This window comes from Miniopterus natalensis, chromosome 3 (assembly GCF_054644295.1).
Source record: "Miniopterus natalensis isolate mMinNat1 chromosome 3, mMinNat1.hap1, whole genome shotgun sequence".
NCBI classification, from domain to species: Eukaryota; Metazoa; Chordata; class Mammalia; order Chiroptera; family Miniopteridae; genus Miniopterus; species Miniopterus natalensis.
Window position 1 is genome coordinate 41,160,726 of NC_142083.1, and position 26,852 is coordinate 41,187,577.

General features: G+C 36.2%; 1 protein-coding gene across 4 annotated transcripts in view; it reads left to right on the forward strand.

The window, feature by feature from the left end:
• The first annotated feature begins 848 nt into the window (after window positions 1-848).
• ZFYVE16 (zinc finger FYVE-type containing 16) overlaps window positions 849-26,852 on the forward strand; it is a 43,367-nt gene continuing 17,363 nt past the window's right edge. Inside the window, exons 1-10 of one of the 4 annotated variants that reach the window (XM_016210357.2) lie at window positions 849-966; window positions 10,451-10,559; window positions 11,212-13,457; window positions 14,945-15,041; window positions 17,867-18,031; window positions 19,996-20,138; window positions 21,699-22,074; window positions 24,186-24,308; window positions 25,024-25,179; window positions 25,734-25,958. In XM_016210357.2, the coding sequence (XP_016065843.2) occupies window positions 10,490-10,559; window positions 11,212-13,457; window positions 14,945-15,041; window positions 17,867-18,031; window positions 19,996-20,138; window positions 21,699-22,074; window positions 24,186-24,308; window positions 25,024-25,179; window positions 25,734-25,958 (3,601 nt within the window). In that variant the 5' untranslated portion in view covers window positions 849-966; window positions 10,451-10,489. Of the gene's footprint in view, window positions 967-1,529; window positions 1,683-4,170; window positions 4,473-10,450; window positions 10,560-11,211; window positions 13,458-14,944; window positions 15,042-17,866; window positions 18,032-19,995; window positions 20,139-21,698; window positions 22,075-24,185; window positions 24,309-25,023; window positions 25,180-25,733; window positions 25,959-26,852 lie in introns of those variants that run through there. The other 3 variants (XM_016210358.2, XM_016210356.2, XM_087815435.1) reach the window with 3 other exon arrangements.

Here is a 26,852-nt window from a genome sequence, read left to right on the forward strand (position 1 = left end):
GATACTGTGACGAGGGAAACTTTTGAAGGACCAGTATGAAATCTGAGCTGGTAAAACCTTTTGGCAACTGACGGCTTCTTCCCCCTGCAGCCCGTAATGATGCCCTGATCCCACGCAGAAATGTCTCTTTTCCCTCATTTCGATTTACAGAAAACTTGTGGTAAAAATAGTAAAGCTCAACAAGCACAAGTATGCATCACGCGCATGGCTCCCCCCCCCCCCCCACCAGATTACTTCGCTTTGTTTTTAGACAGGGCGGCAGCTGCTGCGGCGGCGACTGCGAGGAAAGCAGAACTGAAGCGAGGAGAGGGAAGGTCCAGGCCGCCGATGGAAACGGCCAGTCAGCTGCGCCCGACGCTCGGGGTGGGTTAGGGGCATTTTCCTTGCGGCTGGGGGAGCGCGGGGGGGCGGGGCCGTTGCAAACAAATCCAAAGTAAAACGCGAGGGTTTTGAGGGCAGCAGTGCGGGGGAAGCCCGGCTGGCTGTCCCGCAGGCGGGTGTGCGGCGGGCAGGCCGGAGCGCGGCGCTGGCTCCGGGGCCTCGGAGGCTGGGGGCGGAGGAAGCCGTGTCGGGGTCAGCGAAGGGCAAAGGAAGCCGGCCACTGACGCGGGTCGCTTCCCGATCCAGGGGAAACGGAGTCCAGGCCCAGGGCGGACCTTCAGCGGTCCGGGTCAGCCCAGAACCGTCTCGGGCACTTCCGGTAAGCAGCCGAGCGCCCCGGGCTCAGACCCCGCATCGCAGCGCGCAGGCGCCTCGGGACCCGGGAGGCCGCAGCCGCGGAGGGAGGGGGCGTGTGAGCCGCTGGAAAGCCTCCTCCGCGCCTGCGCGGTCCGCGCGATCCCTGGTCGGGGAAACTAAGCCGGAGCCGACGTCGCGCACTCCCGGGGCCCCGGTCCGGGGCGGCTCTCGGCTCCTCAGCGCGGCGTCGCGTCGAGTCTCCGGAGAGCTCCGCAGCGGTGTGGGGAGGTAAGAGCCCCTCGTGACAAAGATCTTGGCTTCTCCTCACCCCTGCTTCCCTCTCGGAGGGGGCGGGGTGGCCTCTGGACGCTCTGCCTCAGGGTCTGGGTCTGGCCCTCCTTTTCCTCCGGGGACGGAGCCCGGGCCTCGGACCCGTTCCTTTCCCCACCCCCCTGAACGGGCCAGGGCATCTCACCCTCAGACCCCGCGCCCCTCCGGTAAAGCCTGGAAGGCCGGATCGGGCCTGGAGCGTAATCTCGGCGGCTGTCGCCCGGGCGCTGCCTCCTCGGGTCGCCGGGAGTGCTTGGCACAGCGGACGGAGCGCCCCCGGGGCCGCGGCGGGTGGAGGGCGGAGCGCCCCCGGCCCGTCTGTCCCCCTGGGGGAGGGGCTGCGCGGGCTGCGGGGGGGGGGGGGAGACTGTTGTTTCCCCGGAGCGGTGGCCTAGGTCCTGAAAGGACTCGACCCCCGGTAACGAATCTGTCATCGGCGCGGGTGCTCTTGTAAAGCCCGCTCCCGCATGGATCCATTTTCTCACCCGTTTAGACCGGGAGGATGCGGTAGTGTTCCTGCTCCACTACCTTTTCTTTGGTACGGTTGAACAATGCTGAAAGATGACCTAACTTATAAACTAGTAATTCATTTGTATTACCATGATTGCAAATCATTGTATCCCAGATTAAGGGTGTTCTTGTTAGAGTCTTATGGAAACCAGCCCACAAATTTGGTAAGTTACTGCTTTTATTTAACAAAGTAGGCAACGTGCCCGTCGAATTAGGTTGCTTCATTATTTTGAGCTTGTCATCTTTTGAATTGGCAGAAATTTGATGGTTTGATCCAGTAGAAGTATTATATAATTTTTCACCCAGTTTCTTCCTTTATTTTCTCCCCTGGATGTTCAATTATATGCTTAATGTCAAAAATTTCTAAATATAATAATGAATAAGGAAAGATAATCAACTATAATTCCATTATTTAAAGTAATCAACCACAGTTAATATTTTGACTTTTTATCTTTGAGCTTTTTTTCTGGTATTTTCTTAATTAAGGTGAGGTTTTTTATGTACAATTGGCTTGCCCGCTTTTCTTGCTTAAAATTATATTTTAAGCATTTTCTCATGGTTAAAAAAAACTTTATAAACACAACGTTATGATTTTTTGATTACACAAGTAATACATGAGCAGAATACCTTTTGAAACAGGTACATTATAAAGCTAAATTCCTATTTAATTGTCAACCCCAGTCATAATGTTATTTAATATGATGGTATCAGTTTATTTAACCAAATGGGTCTGAGGATCTCGTTACACCCAGGGGTGGGCAACCTTTTTTCTGCCAAGGGCCATTGGATATTTATAACATCATTTGAGGGTCATACAAAATTACCGACTTAAAAATTAGCTATGAAAAAAGCTCCTAGATTTATTGAATTTTGAGTCCCACCTGCCGTTGCCTTGGCAGGGCCAGACCAAGTGATGTGGCCTTTGAGCCGCACGTTCCTCACCCCTGCTTTACACACTTAAAAAGTATTGAAGCCCTGGCAGGTGTGGCTCAGTTGGTTGGGCGATGTTCCCTGAACTGAAAGGCTGCCAGTTTGATTCCAGTTAGGGTACATGCCCAGGTTGTGGGCTTCATCCCCGATGCCAGGATCTTCCTGCTGTGCAGGAGGCAGCCCATCAGTTTTCTGCTCTCACATTGATGTTTCTCCCTTTCTCTCCCTCTCCCTCCCTTTCTCTCTAAAAATCAATCTAAAAAAAAAAAATCTAAAAAAAGGTTATTGAAGACTAAGAGTTTTGTTTTCCAATGCAGTGTATTTATCATTTTAGAAATGAAAACTCAGAACATTAAAAAAATTGCTCATTAAAAATAATAAAGCCATTATATATGAAATGTAACTATGTTTTCTTTAAAAAATTTAGTGAGGAAGGTGGCACTGTTTTACATTTTTGCAAATAACTTTAATACCTGGCTTAATATAATACAGCTGGATTTTTATATTTGCTTCTCTGTTCAATTTGGTGTGCTATCATGTTCAGGCTGAAGCATATTAAGAAAATTCAGCCTTACAAAGATAGATATTCGGAAAAGGAAGAACCTCACAGAATCCCTAAAAAACTCTTGGGGACTTCCAGGAGTCCCAGTCTGAGAAAGCTGATTTAATCATTCCTGTGCTGATGAGCTTTTAGGTTCTTTGCAATTTTACACTATTACAAATACTGCAGCAATGTAAGTTCTTTGTGATGTGTTCTTGTGCACAAGTGCTAGTGTTTCTATAGTGGTAGAATTGTTAGGTTACAGAGTATGTACTTTAAAAAAAGTTTTGATAGACGTGAATATTACTTTTGATGCCTGCATAATTTTATGCTGTGTTCTAATGTTGGTATTTAGAGTGTTTCAGTTAATGATTTGGTGGAATATCTTTGCATATTTTTCGTTGTTTTGTACTCTTTTCTTAAATTTCTAAAAATAAAATTTAGATAAAATGTTAGGAACCTTTTTGAGGCTATTACTACATTGTTTCCCTAAAAGAGTATACCAGTTTACTTCTATCAGTGTATCTGAGATGCTCTTTGTATTTTATTTATTTATTTTTATTGATTTTAGAGAGAGGAAGGGGGGAAGAGAGGGAGAAACATTGATTTGTTGTTCTACTTATTTATGCATTCATTGGTTGATTCTTGTATGTGCTCTGACCAGGGATCGAACCGCAGCCTTGGCATATTGGGACGATGCTCTAACCAACTGAGCTGCTGTGCCAGGGCCTGATAAGCTCTTTTTACACACCCGTACCAACATTGAGTACTTTTATTATTAAAAAATTATGTTCTTATTTAGTAGGCAACAAATGGTATGTGTTAATTAGCATTATTTTGAGAGTGCAAATTGTGTATTGGAAATTTTTTCATAATCTTACTAGTTCATGTTATTTTCCCATTAATAAATAGTCCAGTGTTCGTGTTTTTCTAATAGATTTTTATTATCTTTTTATATTGTAAGGATACATGCTCTAATTTTTTAGAAAAGGACAAAATTATCCTTTTCCTGCTTACAAAAATAGTTTATTTTTGTAAGTAAAATACTATAGAGACATATAATGTAGATATAAAAGGTTTACATAATCTCAGATAAATACCATTATTAACAGTTTGGCATTTGCTCCTCTATATTTTTCCCCCCAGTGTTTTTGCTAACTCTGTTTTTACAACATATTTGTAAAAATGGGTTTTTACTAAGCATGAAGTTTTGCAATTTGCTTTTTTGTCATTTAACATTATATATTAGATATTTTTCTATAGAAGTACATAAAACTCTGGGCAAACTTTTATCCAAAGTGGCTTTAGGAACACTAATTGTGATCTTTAGTTATCTGATGTCAGGCTCCTTTCCTCTTTTATATTCTCTTCCTAGGTGATCTCTTGCCGCCAATTCCCAATTCTTTATCTCAGACTTCTGTCCTGCTGTCCAGATCCTTATATCCAACTGCCTGTTGGACATCTCCCCCAGGATGTTCTCAAGGTACATCAAACAATAGTCTAAACGTGAACTCATGTTTTCCCTCAGTCCTGCTCCTTTTTGTATCGCCTGTCACAATCAGTGGTACAGTCTACGCAGTCACTCACAGTGGAAACCTGACAGTAACCCTAGCGTTCTCTCTTGCTTTCACTCTTCAATAGTTCCTATTCTTTAGCCACTTTTATATCTATCTCCTTTCCATCTGCAGTGCACTGTCTCAGTTCAGGGCCTCATCATCCGTCACCTTAACCATTTTAGGAGTCTCCTTGCTACTGTTTTCTTGATTTTCTGATTAATCTTTCATGTTGCTACCAGTTTTTTAAATCATGAAATTTTTAAAAACCATCTTTTTTTGTAAACATGGTAAATATTTGTTTATAAATCTGAGAGTTATTACATAAATGGCCAAGTAAGTAAACATTACCTAAAACAGGTTATCATATGTACATATAATAAACTTGTTTAGAATAGGGAGTATATCTTATATTTCTTCTGTATCTTATGCCCATGGTAGATTATTAATCTATTAACAACCCTTCAGACAGGATAGATAAATCTCCTTTTTGTAGATTCAAACACATCATATAATCTGTTTATTTGTTTTGCAACATCTTTCCTGTAATTGTCTGTCTCTCTGTGTCAATCTTGATGGGTTGCTCTCTAGGCCAGTTGCACAGCTTTCCCCCCAGAGTGTGTCCTTTTGTGATCTTCTGTGAATTCCATTTGTCTTTCTTTGTGTTGGGTAGCCTACTTCCAGGATTTCAGGTTTTCCACTTTCTTGATGTCTCCCTTCTGTTGGTAGAGTACATCTTCTAGTAGCTTCTTGAGAAAGACTGAATGGGAGGCAGATTTTCAGAGTTCTCACATGTCTACACATGTTTCTTTATTCTACCCTCACACTTGATTGATAGCTTAGCTGAGATAGAATTCTAGATTGTAATAATTCACTTTTAGAATTTTGGAGGCATTGTTTTCTAGCTTCTAGTGTTGCTATTAGGAAGTCTGCTTCCAAAGTGATAGTCCTTTGTATGTGACCTGTTATTTCTCTCGCTTTTATATTTATTCACTAAGTATGTGTTAAGCATTTTTATGTGGCAGGCACTGGTCAAGATACTTTGAATATATGGGTGAACAAAAATACAAGATTCCTACCCTCATGGAGCTTAAATTCGCAGAGGAGTTGTTCCAAATGGTAAACAACAAATGTAATAAAAACACTATACAAAATGTTAGAAGGTTGTAAAGTAAATAAGTGCCTAGAAAAGAGAAAAGGAAAGCAGGATGGGATGGAGTAGTTAGGAGTGTTGGGGAAAGGAAAACTGGGGAATGCAGATTGTAGTATGAAGTGGTGTGATTTTTCCTTAGACCACTTAGGTATTCTGAAATTTCATAATGATGTGGCTTGGTAAGAGTTTTTCATTCATTGTTTTTGGCCCTAAATGGGCCCTTTCTATCTAGGAACCATATCTTTCAGTTCTGGGGTATTTTATTTGGAACCTTCTTCCTTTTCCCCCCCCATACTTTCTTTCTGGATTCCTTGTAATTTGAATATTAGACCTTATTAGATTGATTCTCTAATTTTCTAATACTTTCTCTTATTCTCCTTCCCTTTTTATTTTACTTCCTAGAATATTTTCTCAACTTTATTTTCCAATGCCTTGATTTCATTTTTTAAAACTTAGAACAGTTTTAGATTTATAGGATTATTGCACAGATAGTACAGAGTTCCCATATAACCCATAACCAGTTTCTCTCTTATTACATCTTACATTATTAATATAGTACATTTGTTATGACTAATGAACCACTATTATACATTATTATTATCTAAAGTCCATACATTATTCACATTTCCTCATTTTTTTTCCTAATAGACTTTTCCTGTTCCAGTATACTAGAACCTACACACTCACTCTCTTTCTTTCTGGCATTACAAGATACTTCATACTCATCTTGTGTATTTCCTGCCCTAGTCTTAGAATCAGCCATTTTTCTGAGGAACCTTGGTTCCTTTTGTTGGAGAAATCAAGATCTGGGCACAAATGTGATTGTTATCACTGAGATGTCTTGCTTCTAGGGTCTCTCAGCTGACAGAGCAAGATATATAAGCTAAACATGGGTTTGTTTATACTGATGTCTCAAACTCAAATCCATTACTACATGGATCACTCTAACTTCCTTTCCTTGGTTATCATAGAGAAACCTGGCTCCCACCATCAGCCATCCAATTACTTAATTCTAATTCCAGTATACATGTATGGTGGTTTCAGAATTGTTAACCTGTACCCTCAACTTGAGTACAATGCTTGTGTTCCTTTTGCTTTTGGTCTTACACATTCCACTTATTTCCAAAGGTAGCACTTTATTTTTCATCTCTCTTCACTGAATTTGTTTTATATGTTTAGGTAGACTCTTTTGTCACATCCTGCATTCCATTGGGAGATCCCCTGACCTTCTAAATGATTTTTTTAAATTTGCATGCACTGAGGTTTATTCTTTGTGCTATAAAATTCTATGGGTATTGACAAAGGCTTAATGTCTTATATTCACTATTACAGTATCATACTGAATAGTTGCATCACTCTAAAGTATCTACTGTGCTTTACCTGCTTAACCCTCCCCTTCCCCAAAACACTGGCAATCACTGATGTGATTTATGTCTCTAGTTTTACCTTTTCCAGAATGTTATACAATTATAATTGTACAGTATATAGATTTTTTTAGACTGGCTTCTTTCACTTAGCAATAAGCATTTAAGATTTATCTATATTCTTTTGTGGCTTTGATGGCTCATTTATTTATATCACTGAATAATATTCCATTGCATATGTTTATCTGTTCACTTACTGAAGGGCATCTTGGATGCTTCCAAATTTTAGAAGTTATGAATGGCGCTGCTGTAAACATTCAAGTTCTTGTGTGAACATAAATCTTTAAATCAATTGAGTAAATATTTAATAGTATGATTGCTGGATCATATAGTAAGAGTCTATATAGTCTTGTAAGAGACAGCCAAACTGTCTTTCAAAGTGGCTGTATCATTTTGCCTTCCCACTAGCAATAAATGAGACTTCATGCTGTTCACCATCCTTGCAGCATTTGGCATTGTCGGATTTGGGGATTTTAACCTACACTGTAATAGATGTGAAATGGTATCTAATTATTTTAGTCTACAGTTGCTTCAAGACAAATGATGTTGAGCATTTTTTCATATGTTTATTTTCCTTCTGTATGTCTTCTTTGGTGAGGTGTTTGTTCAGCACTTTTACTTATTTCTTAATTAGATTGTTTATTTTCTAATTATTAAATTTTAAGAGTTCTTTGTAGATTTTAGATACAAGTCCTTCATTAGATATTTGTTTTGCAAATATTGTCTCCCAGACTATGGCTTGTTTTTTCATTCTCTTAAACAGTGTCTTTTTCAGAGCAGATAAAATAAAAATTTAATTTTAATAATAGAATTCACTAATATTTTTCTTTCATAGATCATGGTATTTAAAAAGTCATCACCAGCCCGGCCCGGCGTGGCTCAGTGGTTGAGCATTGACCTAGGATCCGGGTGATTGCAGTTTGATTCCTGCTCGGGGCACATGCCTGGGTTGCAAGCTCGATCAATGACTCTCTCCTCATTGATGTTTCTATCTCTGTCTCTCCCTCTCTTTTCCTCTCTCTGAAATCAATAAAGATATATTAAAAAAAAAAAAAAAAAAAAGTCATCACCAAACCCATAGTTATATAGATTTTTCTCTTATGTTTTCTTCAAGAAGTTTATAATATTGCATTTTACATTTAGGTCTGTTATCCATTTTAAATACATTTTTATATAATAAAGTGTAAGGTGGTCTGTATGTAGGTTCATATTTTTGCATAGGGATGTCCAGTTTTCTCAGCGCTACTTGGTGAAAAGACTATCCTTTCTCCTTTGAATTACCTTTGCTCTTTTGTCAAAGATAAGTTGACTATACTTTTTTGCTTCTGTTTCTAGGCTCTCTACTGTATTCCATTGATTTATGTGGGTTTTTTTTGTTGTTGTTATTTTTATTTGTTTTTTGCCAATGTCACACTGCCTTGTAAAGTAGGCATGTTTTAAGTCTTAAAATCCCTTCAACTTTGTTCTTTTTAAGTATTGTGTTGGCTATTCTAGGTCTTTTGCCTTTCCATATGTATTTTAGAATCAACTTCCTGAGTCCTACAAAATTGCTGGGATTTTGACTGAGATTGCATTGAATCTAGAGATTAAGTTGGGAAGAATTGACATCTTAATATTGAGTGTTCTTGATATTGAGTCTTCCATGAACATGGAATATATCTCCATTTAATTTAGATCTTTTTTTATTTTTCATCAGCATATTTTCGTTTTCCACATATTGGGCCTGTAAATAATGTGTTCGATTTATAACTATTTTATTTTTTTGAGGTGCTATTGTAAATGGTACTTTAAAAATTCCAAATTCTGGTTATTCCTTGCTCATATATAGGAATGCATGTGGCTTTTGTATATTAACCATGTATCCTGCATCCTTGCTATACTCACTGTTTCATTTTTTGGGGGTCAACTTTTGGGGATTTTCTACATTAAAAATCACATCATTGCAAATAAAGACAGTTTTATTTCTTCCTTTCCAAAAAGTGTGCCTTTTATTTCTGTTTCTCCTTGTGTGAATTTTGGTAGTTTGTGTCAAGGAGCTGGTCCATTTCATCTAAATTTTCAAGTTTGTGGGCAGCGTCTATAATTCTTAATTTTCCTTTAAGTGTCTATGGCATCAGTAGTTATTAGGAGATGATTTTTATTAATAGCCTTCTATATTTATTAACTGGCATTCTTATCTAAAGAACTTTCCTGTAGCAACTATTGTTATCCTAAAGCATATTTTGTAAATAAAAGGCAGTATCAACTTCAGAGTAATGGGTTAGTGCCCTAGCAACCTTCCAATGGGTGGGTATTTTGTTTTGTTTATGCTTTTAGCATTATTATGATCTCTTGGATTTTATTTGTTTGTTAGTTTTTAATCTATTTGATTTGTGTTCATCTTTGTAGTCTTCATTCATTTGATGTCCAGTTGTCCCACTGAAGCCAGTGGGAACTCTTCCACCTGTCTCCTTTGTCTTTTTGATATTATCCCATTAGTCATTGGCAGATTCCTTCAGGGTGTCTCAGGCTAATTTGGTGGTGTTCTTACTATAGATCAGAAGTTCATCTACTTTATTGATAAAACTATTAGTTTTCTTGTACCTCTCTCTTGTGTGCTTGTTTTCTATTTCTTTAATTTCTGTTCTTAGTTTATAAGCATGTAAGGCCCTATGCATCTGTTGAAGTACCACTTTTGCTGAGTCTTACAAGTTTTATATGCAGTATTTTATCTGAATGTAGTATATTTATATTATTTGGTATATGGTATTTACAACTATTTTTAGCTTTCAATTATGAATTTTTCTTTCTTTTTTTAATTATTACTATTTTTATTAATCCTCACCAGAGGATCTTTTCCCCATTGATTCTGGAGAGAGCGGAAGGGAAGGGGAGAGGGGGAAAGAGAGGGAGGAGAGAAACATCGATGTGAGAGTGCCACATCAATTGGTGCCTCCCACACGCGCCCTATGGGGCAGGGAACCTGCAACCCAGGTATGTGCCCTTGACCCGGAATCGAACCTGTGACCCTTTGGTGTGAGGGCTGACGCTCTAAGCACTGAGCAACGCAGGCCAGGGCATGAATTTTCTTTGATCCATGAGTTATTTATATAAGTGTTTTAAAATTAACAGTAGTTAATGTTTTCATATTATGTTATTTGAGTTGGTTTCCATGTCTTTTTTTGTGTGTGTATATATGGAGGCAAATTCCCCAACTAAGTTATAGGTGCCTCAAAGCAATACTCTTAAATTTTTATTTGTGTCTATGTCCTATGTTTCTTGGCATACAGTAGATGGCATAATACTTGTATGTTAAAGAATTGATGGAGCTATCATACTTTTTATTTTCTAGGTATATAAGAATTAAATTCTGAATAAGTCTACAAGTAGGATGGATAGTTATTTTAAAGCAGCAGTCAGTGACTTGGACAAACTCCTTGATGATTTTGAACAGAATCCAGGTTTGTTGGTTTTTCATTTTTGTCACTAATGAAATTTAAAAATGTCTTCCATTCAGTTATATCATATAGAGAGTACTCTTCGCAAAATTTAGTTTCAATTTTGGTCACATGGTTATCTTCTATAAAAGATTCACTTATTTCATTATAACATATTAGTTTATTCTTATACTGAATGAAACAAATAGCCAGAAATAAAATAAGGTAACTAGAAGTTTCTCTCCAGATACAAATTTAGCTGAAAGAAAAGACCTTTAAAGCCAACATATGAGCCAGCTAAAAGTAACTTGAAAGCTGTACATGAATAGGTATTTCATTGCTATGAGAGATGCTATTTTCTTCATCTTATAATGAAGACTATGAAACTGGAGGGCAGAACAAAGAAGATTGGTTTTTAGCTATTCCTTAGTTTGGTGTTTATAGTTTAACTGAGTTATTTTGAGTGAATTTCTGTCACTTTATGATATCTACAGTCAAAAGTAAAAACCCCAAGAACTTTAAATCCAAATAAAAATAATTTTGGAGGTTATTACTTTTTTCAAGAGAGTAATCTGTCTCTAAAAAAAGTTTAGTTTGGAAGTCTTAGAAACATAACATCTTTGTAATAATATTGATTTGGGTCTCCTGAATAACATTGTATCTTTATTTTAATTAGATGAACAAGATTATCTCCAAGATGCACAAAATGCATATGATTCTAACCACTGTTCAGTTTCTTCAGAGTTGGCTTCCTCACAGTTAACTTCACGGCTACCAAAGGATCAACAATGCATTAATTGTTGTGCCTCATCAGAAACATGCTATGAAACAAATCAGATATCACTGAATGAAAAAACACATGAGGGACTAACTTCTATACAAAATGAAAAAAACGTAGCAGGACTTGATCTCCTTTCTTCTGTGGATGGTGGCACTTCAGATGAAATCCAGCCTTTATATATGGGACGATGTAGTAAACCTGTCTGTGATCTGATAAGCGACATGGCTAACTTAGTTCATGTAACTAATAATGAAGAATATATTAAAAAATTATTGCCAGATGATTTTAAGTCGAGCACAGATTCTTTGATTGGATTGGATTTATCTTCAGTATCAGAAACTCTTTGTGTTTCATCAACAGACCACAGTAATAATGCTGTGAGAGAACAAAATTATGTCAACTCTGAATTACAAAATAGAGAAATCAGTGGAACTAAAGAATTGAATGTAAATGTAGATACAACACTTTCAGATTCATGTAATTACAGTGGAAAAGAAACTTTAAAGGATATAAAGATCCCTAATCAGTTAGAACCAGTTGATGATTTGAACATGCCACTTGCTTTAACTCAACAAAGTTCCAAAATGTTTGATGCCAAAGACAGCTTGCAACACAAGAACCAGCCTTGTGAAGTAGTAAAAGCTGATGACTGTGTGGTAAAAGAGGAGGTACATGTGGCAGCCATAGCTGCCACAGAATGTTTAAAAGAAAGAGGCAGCCCAAATGCTTTGCCTTGGGGTCTTCCAAAAAATGAAGGTTTATGCTTAAATGATTCAAATTCAGATGAAAATTTCAAATTACCTGACTTCTTTCAAGAAGACAGGACTGCTGTATTTATAAAACAATCTGCAAAAGAAGATTCAGATTTAGATCTTAAAGATAATAAAGATGTAATCCAAGATTCCTCTTCATCTTTACACGTTTCAAGAGAAGATATGCACTCCTCGTTGTCCTGTCTTCCGGTGCCTGGGTCTTTGTGTGGATCATTAATTGAAAGTAAAACGAATGGTGATTGTTTACATCAGAATGAACATAAAGATAATGTACAAGAAGCAATGACTGTGCATGAAGAAATAGAGAAGAATGTTATTCTAGGTGGGGAACCACTGAAGGAGACTCATCTTTTGAAACAGGAAAAGTGTGAAAACATACTTCATCAGCCCTTAATTGAAAAGATGGGAGATGGAGAGGTAGATCCTGACCAGAAGGTAATCAGAGTTGACTCTTTGGATTACTCTGATAACACCAGTTCTTCTACAGCAGCAGAATCTCAAATGGAGCTTTTGGGTGCTAATGCCCCAGAGTCTTCCGATCATTGTGAAGATCTCACTTTGTTAAGCAATGATATTGATGGACAAGACTTAGGTTACTTTAATATTGATGAAGGCATGAAAAGTGGCACACTAGTTAGTGATGCTGAACTTGATGCCTTTCTAACTGAACAGTATCTTCAGACCAGTAGCATAAAGTCATTTGAAGAAAATGTAAATGACTCAAAATCTCAAATGAATCAGATAGATATGAAAAGCCTAGATGATGGAAACGTCAGTAATATATATTTCAATGCTGAAGCAGGAGCTACTGGGGAAAGTCCTGGTGAAACAGTTGATAAACAAAATACAACAGAAAATGGTGGCCTTTCTTTAGGAGAAAAAAGTACAATTTCAATTGAACAAGGGTTAGCTAGCAGTAAGTCTGAGATTACAAATGAATTATCAGTCTCAGATTTTAACAGTCAACCTGTTCACATTGGAGGGGCCAGACCTAAGCAGTTGTTTAACATTCCATCAAGAACAAGGAGTTCAAAAGAACCAAATAAGCCAGATGTTCCAAATGTGCCTGAAAGTGAACCCAGCATAACAAATACCATTGCTCCAACCGCTTGTACTACAGATTCTACAACTGATTCTCAGGTTAACTTCAACTCTAATTACATTGATATAGAAAGTAATTTTGACAGTGGACCCAGTCTTGTAACTGCAAATGAAGAATCTCTATCTGCAAATACTTGCAAAGAAGGCCTGGTTTTGGGCCAGAAACAGCCTACTTGGGTTCCTGATTCAGAAGCTCCAAACTGTATGAATTGCCAAGTCAAATTTACTTTTACAAAACGGCGGCACCACTGCCGAGCATGTGGGAAGGTAAATTATACAAATTTTAAAGTCTTTTATTCTTTTGAGACATTTTAAAAGAAATTTTATGTGACAGAAATTCTCATTAATAAATTATTAAAAGATTCAGTTAATTTAAAATCATTGTTTTTCACCTACATGGAAATATAGAGAGCACTTTCATTTTATAGATTGCTTGAGAGTTGAATAAATGTCACATCATCGTGAGTATTACATAATGGGAAACAAGGAACACTACTAATTTTTGTGAAATCTAAGAATACATGGCTTTATCTGTCTGACATTAATATATTAGATATTCCAGATTAAGCCAGATCCCCATTTGTCCTTGAATACTTAATTTCAGGATTACTCTGCAGCTAGTGCTGTGGTCAGGTAAACACTGAAAAAAAAAGCAAATCGGTTTACACAAGGTTCAGAACAGTGAAGATGACCTCATTTGTGTTTTAACACTGCTTTAATTATCTATAAACTCCTGAGAGTTGGCTATAGAAATAACATTGTTTTGTGTTTTGTTTTTTTAATCCTTACCAGAGGACATGCTTAGAGAGGGTAAGGGAGAGAGGGAGAAAGAGAGGTTGATTGGTTGCCTTCAGTATTTGCCTCAACCAGGGATCGAACCTGCAACCCACATATGTGTCCTGACCGGGAATTGAATCTTTCAGTGCACAGGATGACGCTTAACCAGCTAGCCACTCCAGCATTTTTCAGTAATGTGTTGGTGTCAGATCAACCCTACTCTCTTTTAGAAAAATAACAATATTCTACTTTTAAAAGTTTTGAATACAGAACCACCAGACACTATAATTTTTAACTTTTAAACTTATTCATTAAAGAAAATTTTTATTCCCTTCTAATGAACAAAATTGAGCCAAAGGAATTCTTGTTAGAGATGCAATTTTAAATTTCAGAAACTTCATTTAAGTAAAAGATAAAAGCATTTTATTTTATTAATTTATTTTATCCTCACCCAAGGATATGTTTATTGATTTTGTTTTATTTTTTTGTTGGACTGAGGAAGCTAATGGTAAAGTGCTTGGGGGGGTGGAAAAGGGAAGAGAAAGAGAAAGGGAAAGGCACAGGCATGCTCCCAGGAGGGAGAGTCTGTTTATTGATTTTAGAGTGAGAAAGAGGGGGGCAGAGAGAGGGAGAGACAAAGACAGAGGCAGAAGGAGAAACATCAATCTATTGCCTCCTGCACGTGACCTGAATGGGGACTGAACCTGAAACTTAAGGCATATGCCCTGACTGGGAATTGAACCCAAGACCTTCTCTTGTACAAGATGATGCCCCAACCAACTGAGCCATTCCAGCCAGGACTAGATAAAAGCATTTTAATAATGCTTTTGAATACCTATGAATATACTGATTCGAAAAATTATATAATCAGAAAAATGGATTTTGGTTAATTAGATTTCGGGCCTTCCCTCCCCCTACCTCTAGTAGGTTTAATTATTCTTGAAACAGAACCAAATTTGTTATTTTATTCTTTATAGGTATTTTGTGGTGTCTGTTGTAATAGGAAGTGTAAACTGCAGTATCTAGAAAAGGAAGCAAGAGTATGTGTGGTCTGCTATGAAGCCATTAGTAAAGGTGAGTAGTAACCTGACATATTTTCTTTAAGTAATTGAATATGTCTTTAAAACAATTGGATTGTGACAAAGATAAACTTCTTTATTTTCTTAAGGCGAGGACCTAGTGTTGACTTATCTGGCTTAGGTGGGACATCCCAAGGCTTGGTTTCTCTTTTTGTTCCACTGTCACACTTAATACTACCAGTCTGGAAAGGAAGCATTCAGTTTCTGGAGTGGCATTTCATTAACTTTTAACAGGTACCAAGTCCCTAAATGCTGCATTTCATCTGCCTATTGTTTTTGCCATCATCATTGTTGTCATCATCTTAATCTAACCATTTATGGAATACCTACCAATAAGTGGTATTTAATCATATACTAATAACACAAGGCAAGGTAATAGTTCTCACAGTTTAGAAAACTACAAGCTAAAATGGGAATAAAAGGTAAGGTAGTGATATCTATGATTTTATAGATAAATTTATAAGACTGCCACACTATTTGTACCTTCTTGTCTCATGTTTTTTTCCCTTCTCAATTTTAGAATTTTGTTTGTATGTATTTCCTACTGTTTCTTTGGCTCCCTAGTTAGCTACCATTATCAGCAATAATCTTTGTGGTCTTGAGTGTGTGTGTATGTTGTGTGTTTTTTCCCTCAAGTACACATTTGTTCTTTTGAGTACTTCTTAGCATTTTCTAAGATTTGTTGACTATTTAATTCCCAGCAAATATTAGTTGGGACTTTTTAAAGACCAAGCCTGTGTACTAGCTCAGGCAGTGCTTCCTGTTAGGCAGGATAGTAAATACCTGATAATAATTTGTTTTTCTCTTTTGAATGAAGATAAATTTTTTCAGCAGTTCTCCAAAAAGCTCTGATGTGAGTCTGTTAGCTTGAGGTAAGCTGCTTTACTTCCTGCTGTTGACCTGTGTTCTGGAAGATTAAAATAGAGTATAAATCTTTTTATATTTCTATATTATCACCATTGTTTATGAAGAGGTTAGTTTAAGTGCTTATAGTTATTTTGTTTTTTCTTAAACTGTTTCAATAGCCTACAAGACAACTGCTTGTGCTGTTAGCCATGAAAGTTTGAAACATTTGAGCTGACAGGTCAGATTCTTAGGTGAACATTAAAACATTCTGACTATAGAAATCCAGAAGGGAGTATCGAGAGTCTTAAAGACTCTCAGTAGGGTATTGAGTTCAACATTGGTTTATCAAAGAAATCCTTTTGAAAAGGATTTGTTTATTTAGTTATCTTCTATTTATTCTGTTTTTATATCTTATAGTATGTAATTTCATTTATAGTTCTCTTTATCATTACTTTATACACCATAAGAAAACATAAATAACTTATTTTAATATTACCTTTAGCATTGAAAATGGTAGACATGATCATTTAAAATGAGTGGGGAATGTATGGTCTAAGGGCCATATACCGCCCATGAAATCATTTGGTCTGGCCCTGCTAAGGCAACCGTAGGTGGGACTCAAAATTCAGTAAATCTAGGAAGCTGTTTTCACAGCTAATTTTTAAGGTGATAATTTTGTATGGCCCTCAAGTGATGTTATAAATATCCAAATGGCCATTGGCAGAAAAAAGGTTCCCTACCCCTGAAATTTTAAAGTAATGTTATAAATAAGAGGAGAAAGATGGCTCAAGGGTTGTGAGACATATCTCATGAAGGATTAGAAGGAAAAATAGCTTGAATAAAGATTGTGGATAATGAGGAAGTTGTGTTGAGACTATAAATTTCAAGGCAGCGTGTGTGTGAGTGCCAATAGGTTGATTTAGGGCAAGATGGAAATTACTTTGAAACCTAAAGTAAGATGTTTGGAAGCCATTTCATGAAAATGCTATCATTTACTGTCACTTAAGGAAGGCAATTTTAGTAGTGGCAGCATTTATAGCAGGTCAGTTTGGAGATATGCTGAAGGGAGAGCTACCAGTACTATTCTGTGTTATTTGGATGAAAAACCATTCAGCAATATTTAGGTATCATTCTGCATTTTGGAGCACCAGCTGAGAACAAAACAGACTCCCTTTTCTCAGGGAGTTTACAAATGTGGGAGAAATGGATGGACAGTAGACAAAGAGAGTATCAGATGATGATACTATCCTAAATGAAAATAAAAGAATGTAAGAGGGATAGATAGTAGTAGATTGGTGGCAAGAGGCTTTTTTATAAGGTGGTCAAAGTAAGGTTTTGTCATATGACCTGTGAGCAGAGACTGGAATGAAGTAAGAATAAAACTATGTGAGAATGTGAAGAACATTCTAGGCAGAGAGAACAATAAGAGCAAAGACCCAAGCGAGGAGAGGGCTTCTGGACTTGTTGAAAAACGAGGAGGCCTGGCTGGCTGGATCATAATGAGCAAATGGAGTTGTAGTGAGAGATGAGGTCAGACTAACTGGGAAGGCAGAGGAGGTCGGGAAGTAGGTTATATAGGGTCTTGTGATTCATTGTATGACTTAAATGTTCACTTCAGTTGGGAAATCATTAAAGGATTTTAAACAGGAATGATTTGATTTATGTCTTAAAAGAATCACTCTGAACTTTGTTAGAAATAGACTAGGGGTACAGGGCAAAGATAGTCATTAAATAACTAATTTTCTTTAGCAGATATCAAACATAAGCTAAATATAATATTGAAATAACTAAATGGTAGCTTATACTGAAGTGGAGTGCTGCCAACCAAAGTAAGGATATTATCTTTGTCAAGTGACACTTCTTTTTCTTGCTAAGCCATTAATTTCTTTCTCCTTAAAACTGGAAAAATAGAATATCATACTTTGTTTTCAAAAACATCTGAGATTTTAATGTTATTTTTCCCCCCCGTTATAGCTCAGGCATTTGAAAGGATGATGAGCCCAACTGGTTCTAATCTTAAATCTAATCATTCTGATGAGTGTGCCACCATCCAGCCTCTTCAGGAGACCCAAACATCCAGTGTACCTTCTTCACCTACAACTGTACCAATCTCAGCCCTTAAACAACCAAGTGTTGAAGGTAACTAGAAGAAAATGCTGTGTCTTAGACTAAAGATAAATTATTAAAATAGAAAATTTCTAGTGTTGACAGGTCTAGGGAGGAAAAAGAAGCCAGACTAGATATCAGAAGGAATTTAATACAGGAAACTGGTTATACATGTATATTAGAAGGCAGGAAGAGCAAAAAGGGCATGCTTAAGTGACTCAGAGATTAGTAACAGCAGGAGTAACCACCTCTAGGGCTGGGAGAACAAAAAGTGAGAGGCAGTATTACTGGAGTACAGTGCAGGAGCACTGTGAGGTACTTGGTTCTCATACCTGGGATTCAGGGGTAGGGGTACCATGTGGCTGGTGCTGTGGCCTCTAGGGGAACACCAACAGGCAAATGCTAGAACCTTCAAGGAGCCTAATAGGGTTAGTGCTCAGATGACTGTAGGAGTGTTCTGGGGTTGATGTAAAGGAGTACTTAAAATCATGGTACATGCAGCTATATCTGGCAGTGCTGCTGCTTCAAGATTCTTGGCAGGAACTCAAAACAGAAAGAATTCCTTCTCTCCACACTTTCTAATCTCCCACCAGTGCCTACCATTGGTGGAACCTGACTAGAGTCAGCTCGCAAGGGAGTCAGAGAGATGCACTTTTCAGACTTCCAGCAGGGCACCGGAGAGCATAGTGGAGAAGGGTAGGCTTGGGTTTGAGAGACAATAGGTAAATAACTGGCTTATCTCCCTTTCCTTAAAAATCTGTTTTTAAATGTATGTTTTACCAGAATAAAAAATTTTTAAATCTTTGGACTCTGTTCTTTTTTACAACCTGTTGTAATTTAGGATCTTGAGTCAAGTCCATGTACATTTTTAAACATAAATTATTAATCTGTAGCATGCCAGAAAATAACTTTGTCAAAGTCAGATTCATATACCTGTGACAATTATTTTGTACTTTGCTTTATTTCTCACTTAATAGCTATTTTCAACTTATCATTATAACCTAAGTAAGGAGATTTAGCATATACAGGAGTGGGCAAAAGTAGGTTTATAGTTGTTAGTACACGAAACACAGAGTTATTTAATAAAGCTATTGTAATAATCATAACCTGTATGTCTTTTTCCATGTGAACAACTGTATGGTTATGTATTATAGTTCTAAAGCTGAATAAATTTCTTTTTAGAAATAGTTATATATTCTCTTATATTGACATCCTAAATTATTATTATAAAAGTATTGCAAATACAAGAAAGATACCTTATTTAATATGTACACCCATATTGCAAAAATTATATATGATTCTAGTTTTTTCAGTGTTATCTGTATTATATTTTGGAAGGTAGATAGATTGATCCTTTTAATCTTGATATTCTAAAATCATCTGGCTATAATTTTTATAACCTTTCTTTGTAGATGCTTTATAACAAAACATATTCTACTATCTCCAAATATAGGAGGGAAATATTAATAAATACTAATAAAATTGAATATCTATATTATAAGAATACAATATATTATGCTTCTCTTGTCAAATAAATTAAAAGAAATGACTTCTGATGCACAAGTGATCCTGTTTCTTTTTTTAGACTTTTTATGCCTCTTTCTGTTCTTCATGTTTTTCTTTGCTTATCTGCCATGCTCTGGTCTAGTCCATTTTCCTGTGCCTTAGTCCCTAAATTTTAGTCAGTCTCTACTCCACACTCACAAACTTAGTTTTAATAACATAGGCTTTAAACCTGCTGCGTGTCTTTAAAATATAACCTCTCCTGTCCAGTCCTTTTCTGAGTATGTGATTCCCAGGCCCATTTGCCTTTGTATGAATTAGAAAAAGACTTCCACTCTGCGTGCGTAGTGGCACATAAGGCCATTTTGTTAGGCCTTTGCAACCCTGAGAATGCAGGTCTTGACAGCTTTTGAAAACATTTCCTGACCCATTTTTATATTAAATCATTGCAATATTGCCAAGTTAAAATGCTTTACTTTTTAAACTGAATCTAGGATTATGTTCCAAAGAACAGAAGAGAGTATGGTTTGCAGATGGTATATTGCCCAATGGTGAAGTTGCAGATACAACAAAATTATCATCTGGAAATAAAAGATGTTCTGAAGACTTTAGTCCTCTCTTACCAGATCTGCCCTTGGTAAGAAATCTAAAGAATGACTTGTTAATTTAATAAAACTTTATTTCGTAGATAATTCTTTGTGATCAGAGTATTTTTTTTTTAATTATACGAGCTCCCTAAAATGAGGAAGTACATGGTGTAATTAATATTTGGTGTTTTAGGTTTTACCTGTTTCATTGTTAAACTTTTTGGTCTCTATACACCTTTATGCTCCTAAAAGTTATTGAGAATTCTAAAGAGCTATAAGTTGTGGGTTACAACTATTGATAATTACTATATTAATATTAAAATAGAAAAAAGTTAAATTCATTAATTAAAAATAAACTCATTAATAGAAATACTATTTTTATGAGAAAAATTTCAAAACAAAAGTTTAGTCGGGGGTAACATTATTTTATATTTTGGCTTAATGTCTGGCTTAGTAAAAGACAAATTCTCATAACTGTTTGTATATTCAGCCTGTTGTGATGTATCGTTTTGGTTAAATTATATGAAGAAAATCCTAGGACCTCACTGACTCCCTGAAAGGGTCTTGGGGACCCCAGGGATCCCTGGACCATGTTTTGAAAAACACTGGTATAGGGAAATAGAACTTAAATTTAGACTAATATTTGTTTAATGATTTTCAAAGATTTAGTAAAGTATCTGGTGGTGGGATTTATGTTTGCATTTATTCAAATGTGCTAGATGTTAAATAGAAGATACATAATATAGACTCCCAGTCCACTAAGAACTCTTATTATAAAGTAGCAAAATGCTCATAGAAGCAAGTATTAATATATGAAGTAGGAATATTTTAATTCAGCATTTATTGAGCCATTTACTCTGTGCCAGTTACCTGGTTTATGCTGGGTATATACATTGGACAAGACGTATATGTATCATGCTCTGTTCAAGTTCACATACCATTTAAACGTATGCTGTCTGGCAGTAAGAGTTCAGGAGCTAGATTTTATAAATAGCCATTATTACCAAAAGTGTTTCTGAGCTAGCACCTATCCTAATCAATATTTTAATAACATAAAAGTTCTAAATAGGCTAGTAAGTATTCATTGATTTCATAAATGGTCTCTTTTAATATTGACTCAGGTTTGGCCAGTCTAAAAAGAAAGGGGCTTTATTTAAACATAAGGTGTAGTTTATTACTGGTGGTTACTATTGTGTACTATATTTACCACTCTGCTTCCTAACCACTCCCTGCCCTGTCTTTTCCCCTTTTCCTCTCCCTTGCTTACCCAAGGCTTTTCTGGATGTCATGAGGAGATCCTTGGGTTGAACTAAGTTTGTTCATTGTGTGATATGGTATAGGATCCTGAAGTTCCCCTTGCCTCCTTTTTCCAGTCTATAAAAGTAAAGTCATTATTACCTACCTGAGCATACAGTAAAGCTAAACCTTATGCTCCTGAATTTAAAGGAGCAAAATGGTACTGTTTCTTGGGAAATTTGGCTTCTGAAGAATTTCTGAGCCCATTTTGGTTTTATTTATTCTTATTAAAAAAATATGTTTGGCTATAGAGATGAATATTTCACAGTTGAACAGAGAATATAAACAGATCTTTTTTATTCCATATTTTGCAGATGGTAAACACAGTGGATCACGCCCATTCTACTACAGTGGAAAAACCAAACAATGAGATAGGAGATATTACAAGAAATGAGATAATTCAGAGTCCTATTTCTCAGGTTTCATCTGTGGAAAAACTGCCCATAAGCACAGGAACTGAGGGGTTACCTACTTCTGGTTCTTTTACACTAGATGATGATTTTGCAGAAACTGAGGAACCACCTAGTACTACTGATGCCTTAGTTAACAGCAATTTACCTGTTGCTAATACTTCAGATTATAGGTTACTGTGTGGTATTGATAAGAATGTGGGCAATAAGATTAGTCTTCTACCTAATGATGAGGACAGCTTGCCCCCTCTTCTGGTTGCATCTGAAGAAAAGGGATCAGGTAGGAATAGCAGTTATTCAAAATTTTAAAAGCTTTTTTTTTTTCTTTTTAAAGAAAGTACTAATGAATTTTGTCTGTGTTGTATGAAATGCATTTTTTAAAACTTAGACAATTTGGTTGAAACATAATATGGCTTGGTAAGTTTAGTTTATAAAAAATTTTATATAAAAACAAATTCTAAAAAGATTTGAACTTTTCAGTTGAAGATGATTCATTTATCCCATCTGACTCCCTAACTTAGAGTGAGACAAAAGTCAAGTACAACAGGGAAACTCATAGACTGTTAGTCTTGAAAATATTTCCATTGAATTAAGAGTTTGGAGGACATACCATTTTTTTCAAAGGAGAATAGTGCCTAAGGAAAAGAGTATTGGATTGGAATTTTAGTTTCTCTTCGGCTACTTAATATGTGCATGACTGGAAGCATGTTATATAATCTCCTTGGGCCTCAGTTTCTTTTTAAAAGAAGATAACCTAGATCTCTAAGGTCCTTTCCAAGCTGAAGATCCTTTGGCTAGCTCCTACCTCATAGTAGTTACCTAGGATACATCCATTCTTGTCACCCCAGGCATTACTGCATCCTGTGACATGATGTAATTATGCTCTGTGCATGATAATGTAGGAGAATGGAGCTTGGGATCTCTTTATGTCAGTAGGAGCTATTTCATAAACCTGGTTATAGTGGCAAAAATACCTTCAAGCCCTATTCTTTGCAGGCCATGAATATTTTTCTATTCATAGTCAAGATTCCCCCCCCCCCCCACTTGTTGCTGACATACAATGTATGTCAACAACTTGGGTCTAGATTACTTTCCCAGCATTGTAAATTTCAGAATTTATAGTTGGAGTGCTTTGCAGACTGGAATCCACTTTACAGAAATGTTTTAGGATATATTCCTAGAAGTGGGATCACTGGGTCAAAAGGCAGCTCCATTTTTAATTTTTTGAGGAACCGCCATACTGTTTTCCATAGTGGCTGCACCAGTTTGCATTCCCACCAGCAGTGTACTAGGGTTCCCCTTTCTCCACACCCTCACCAGCACATGTCATTTGTTGATTTGTTGATGGCAGCCATTCTGACAGGTGTGAAGTGATAACTCACGGTGGTTTTAATTTGCATCTCTGATGATTAGTGACCTTGAACATTTTTTCATATGTCTCTTGGCCACCTGTATGTCCTCTTTGGAGAAGTATCTACTTAGGTCCTTTGCCCATTTTTTAATTGGATTGTTTGTCTTCCTCTTGTTGAGTTGTATGAGTTCTTTGTACACTTTGGAAATTAGAATATATCCTAAGAATCCTGAAACACTAATCAGAAAGAATATATGCACCCCTATGTTCATAGCAGCACAATTTACAATAGCTAAGATCTGGAAACTTCCCAAGTGCCCATCAGTAGATGAGTGGATAAAAAAGCTGTGGGACATTTACGCCATGGAATACTGTGCAGCTGTAAAGAAAAAGGACCTTGTACCCTTTGGGACAGTATGGATGGACCTGGAGAATATTATGCTAAGCGAAATAAGACAGGCAGAGAAAGACAAGCATCACATGATCTCACTTATATGTGGAAACTAAAGAACTTGATAAACTGATGAACAAAATAAAATCAGTGATGTGGTAGCATGGAACAGACTGATGAATCTCAGAGGGAAGGTGGGGGTGGGTGGTGAGAGATTAACCAAAGAATTTATATGCATATATGCGTAACCCATGGACACAGAAAATAGTGTGGTGAAGGCCTGAGAGGGGAGTGGGTACAGGGTAGAAGGGGTCAATGAGGAAAAAAGGGAACATCTATAATATTTTGAACAACAACAAAAGTTTGTTTTAAAATTCTAAAAGTGCTAAAATTATATAAGTATGCTGTTTAATCAACATTTTTGTGTATATACAATGTATCAGGATTTATATGTATTAGAGTATTAATATCTTTACATAAATAGAAAAGTATATAATAGTTGTCCAGGGTGTTGATTGATTTTATGGAACATGTTTGCTTTTTAAATTTGCTCAAACCATTGGTTAATTTATAAATCTGGGTTTTTTTCACTGCAAGCATATTTAACAGGATGCCATATTTCTGATTCTGTGTCATTTTCATGATTTAGTGCCTGTAGTGGAAGAACACCCATCTCATGAGCAGATCATTTTGCTTCTTGAAGACAAAGCTTTTCATCCTGTTACATTTGTCCTAAATGCTAATCTACTCGTGAATGTCAAGTTAGTATTTTGTAAGTAATGATACATCTTTCTTTGCCTCATCATTAAGCAGGATTTCTGAATTAATTACACCTTCAGGTTAGATTTTGACTGGCAATCATGGAAAATAAGCAGCACTGGATATTTTTTTTAGCCAAATATGAATATAAAGATTTTGCAAATTTTATTCAGTGGGAGTTGAAATACAAGCTTACAGATTTTTACTAGTGTCCCTCAGTAAGTATGTTAAGGTCATGGGCTCATAGCTGAGCTGTATATTGATGCTTATGATACATTTAATTGTACTTCATTTATATAGCTTTTAGACAAATTGAAATTTAGTAATTCAGATAAGCAAGAATCCTGATTTAGTAGCAATAAAGACAGTTTAAAATCAGTGACTTGTGACCAAACTAAAAGTTAAATAATCTTCAGTAATAAATAACCCTCACTACTCAACAATGCATCTCTCAGCTTTTCATTCTTTGTGAAACTAAATTGATTCTTACTACATTTCAGCATATTAGTGCATCTTTATTTTAGTGTTATTTATTAATTGACTCTACAAGATAGTCTTTTCTTTTTTTTACATTAATCTTATACAATTCAATTTAAAGTTTTTGTGAGGAGAACTCTGGGAAAATAAGGAATTTGAAAATTGTACTTCGTGCAAAGGACAATTATGTTTGTTTTTTTTTTTGTTTAATAGAAGTTGACATTTATAGTTGTATGCTTTTATCACTTAAGATTCCTCAGAAAAATATTGGTACTTCTCAACCAATGGATTGCATGGCTTGGGACAGGCAGAAATTATTATTCTATTGTTATGTTTGCCAAATGAAGATACTATTCCTAAGGACATCTTCAGACTATTTATCTCCATATATAAGGATGCTCTAAAAGGTATAGCTTTTTATTTTGAACCGTTCAGACTAGGGGATGGATAAATTAATTAAAGGCATTTATGCTTTTGGTTATGCTAACTGTACTAAAGATTTGTTTTGTGAAGAGATTATTGATTTCTTAGATCTAATCATTTTTCAGTCTCCTTAAATCTAGCAATGATTTTATGTGACTAGTGTCTTTATACAGATTTAAAAAATTTTTTTAAGTGAAAATATATTTATCTTTTTGATTTTTTATGTGTCTCTATATTTTTCTTACTGTTTATATAAGATTGGAGGGACATTATGATTTTTCACTTGACCATGCAGTAAGGAGAAAATTTTTTAAATAGCTTATGGTTAGAAACATTTTCAGATTTTTGTTCACAGTTCTCTATCTCCAAGGATAATTGAGCTTTGTGCAAACAAGCATTTAATAGATGCTTCTTCAAGAGTGGAAAAAAAAATAAATTCTACATTGCCTTTATTTGAGGAAGTTTATATTGGGACATTCAAACTCAGAATGCCTCTTTAAAACAACTTAAAATCTTTTTTAAATGATTTTATTTCCAGGAAAATACATAGAAAACTTGGACAATATTACCTTTACTGAGAGTTTTCTCAATAGCAAGGACCATGGAGGATTCCTGTTTATTACACCTACTTTTCAGAAACTTGATGATCTCCCCTTACCAAGTAATCCTTTTCTTTGTGGAATTCTTATCCAGAAGCTAGAGATTCCCTGGGCAAAGGTGTTCCCTATGCGTTTAATGCTGAGATTGGGTGCAGAATATAAAGGTAAGTTTTAGAATAATAAGTTAAATTTCATATGTTCAAATAGATTGAATGTAAAATAAGAATTTCAGGGATATCATTAAAATCGATTTTTTTTTTAGAAATCTTTATTGATTTCAGAGAGAGGAAAGGAGAGGGAGAGAGAGATAGGAACATCAATGATGAGAGAGTCATTGATCGGCTGCCTCCTGCACGCCCCCGACTGGGGATTGAGCCCACAATCCGGGTATGTGCTCTGACCGGGAATCGAACTGTGATCTCCTGGATCCTAGGTCGACGCTCAACCGCTGAGCCACACTTGGCTGGACTAAAATCAATTTTTTAATGGATTAATAGGACCACTTTTGTTTTGCTGTACTTTTAAAATTCCAAAACAACCCTCCTCTACTACCAAATTAGTCTACAAAACCTTGGTATGTCCTGAAGTTTCTATATGTTCATAAATATTATATTAACTTACTTTAAAAATATAGTTTTTAAATTTCAGAACAAAACATACAAAACCTTGAAAGTTTTCTTAAAAGCATGTACTGTAGAGAGTTCATTTTATGTTGCCTACTTGTTAAGAAGGTGAAGTATTGCCCTCCTCAATTTGTGTACATCATAGAGCCAAACTTAAAGGATTTTTGGATTATCAGTGCTAATGCTTTCAGTTACTGACTATGATCAAGTATTGACTATTTTTAGAGAAAGGAATACTTAAAAATAGTGGTTGACATCTTTATTAAGTATGAGGTTCCTTTTTATTTTTATATTGACATTTGGCTTATCTAAAACTGATGTAGGCTGTATCATTTATGTATAATACATGTATATGTGTATATTTGAGTGAGTTTGTGTGTACCATTATATATCTACCTTTGACACAACTGGAGATTCTAAAGCTGTTATGAAATA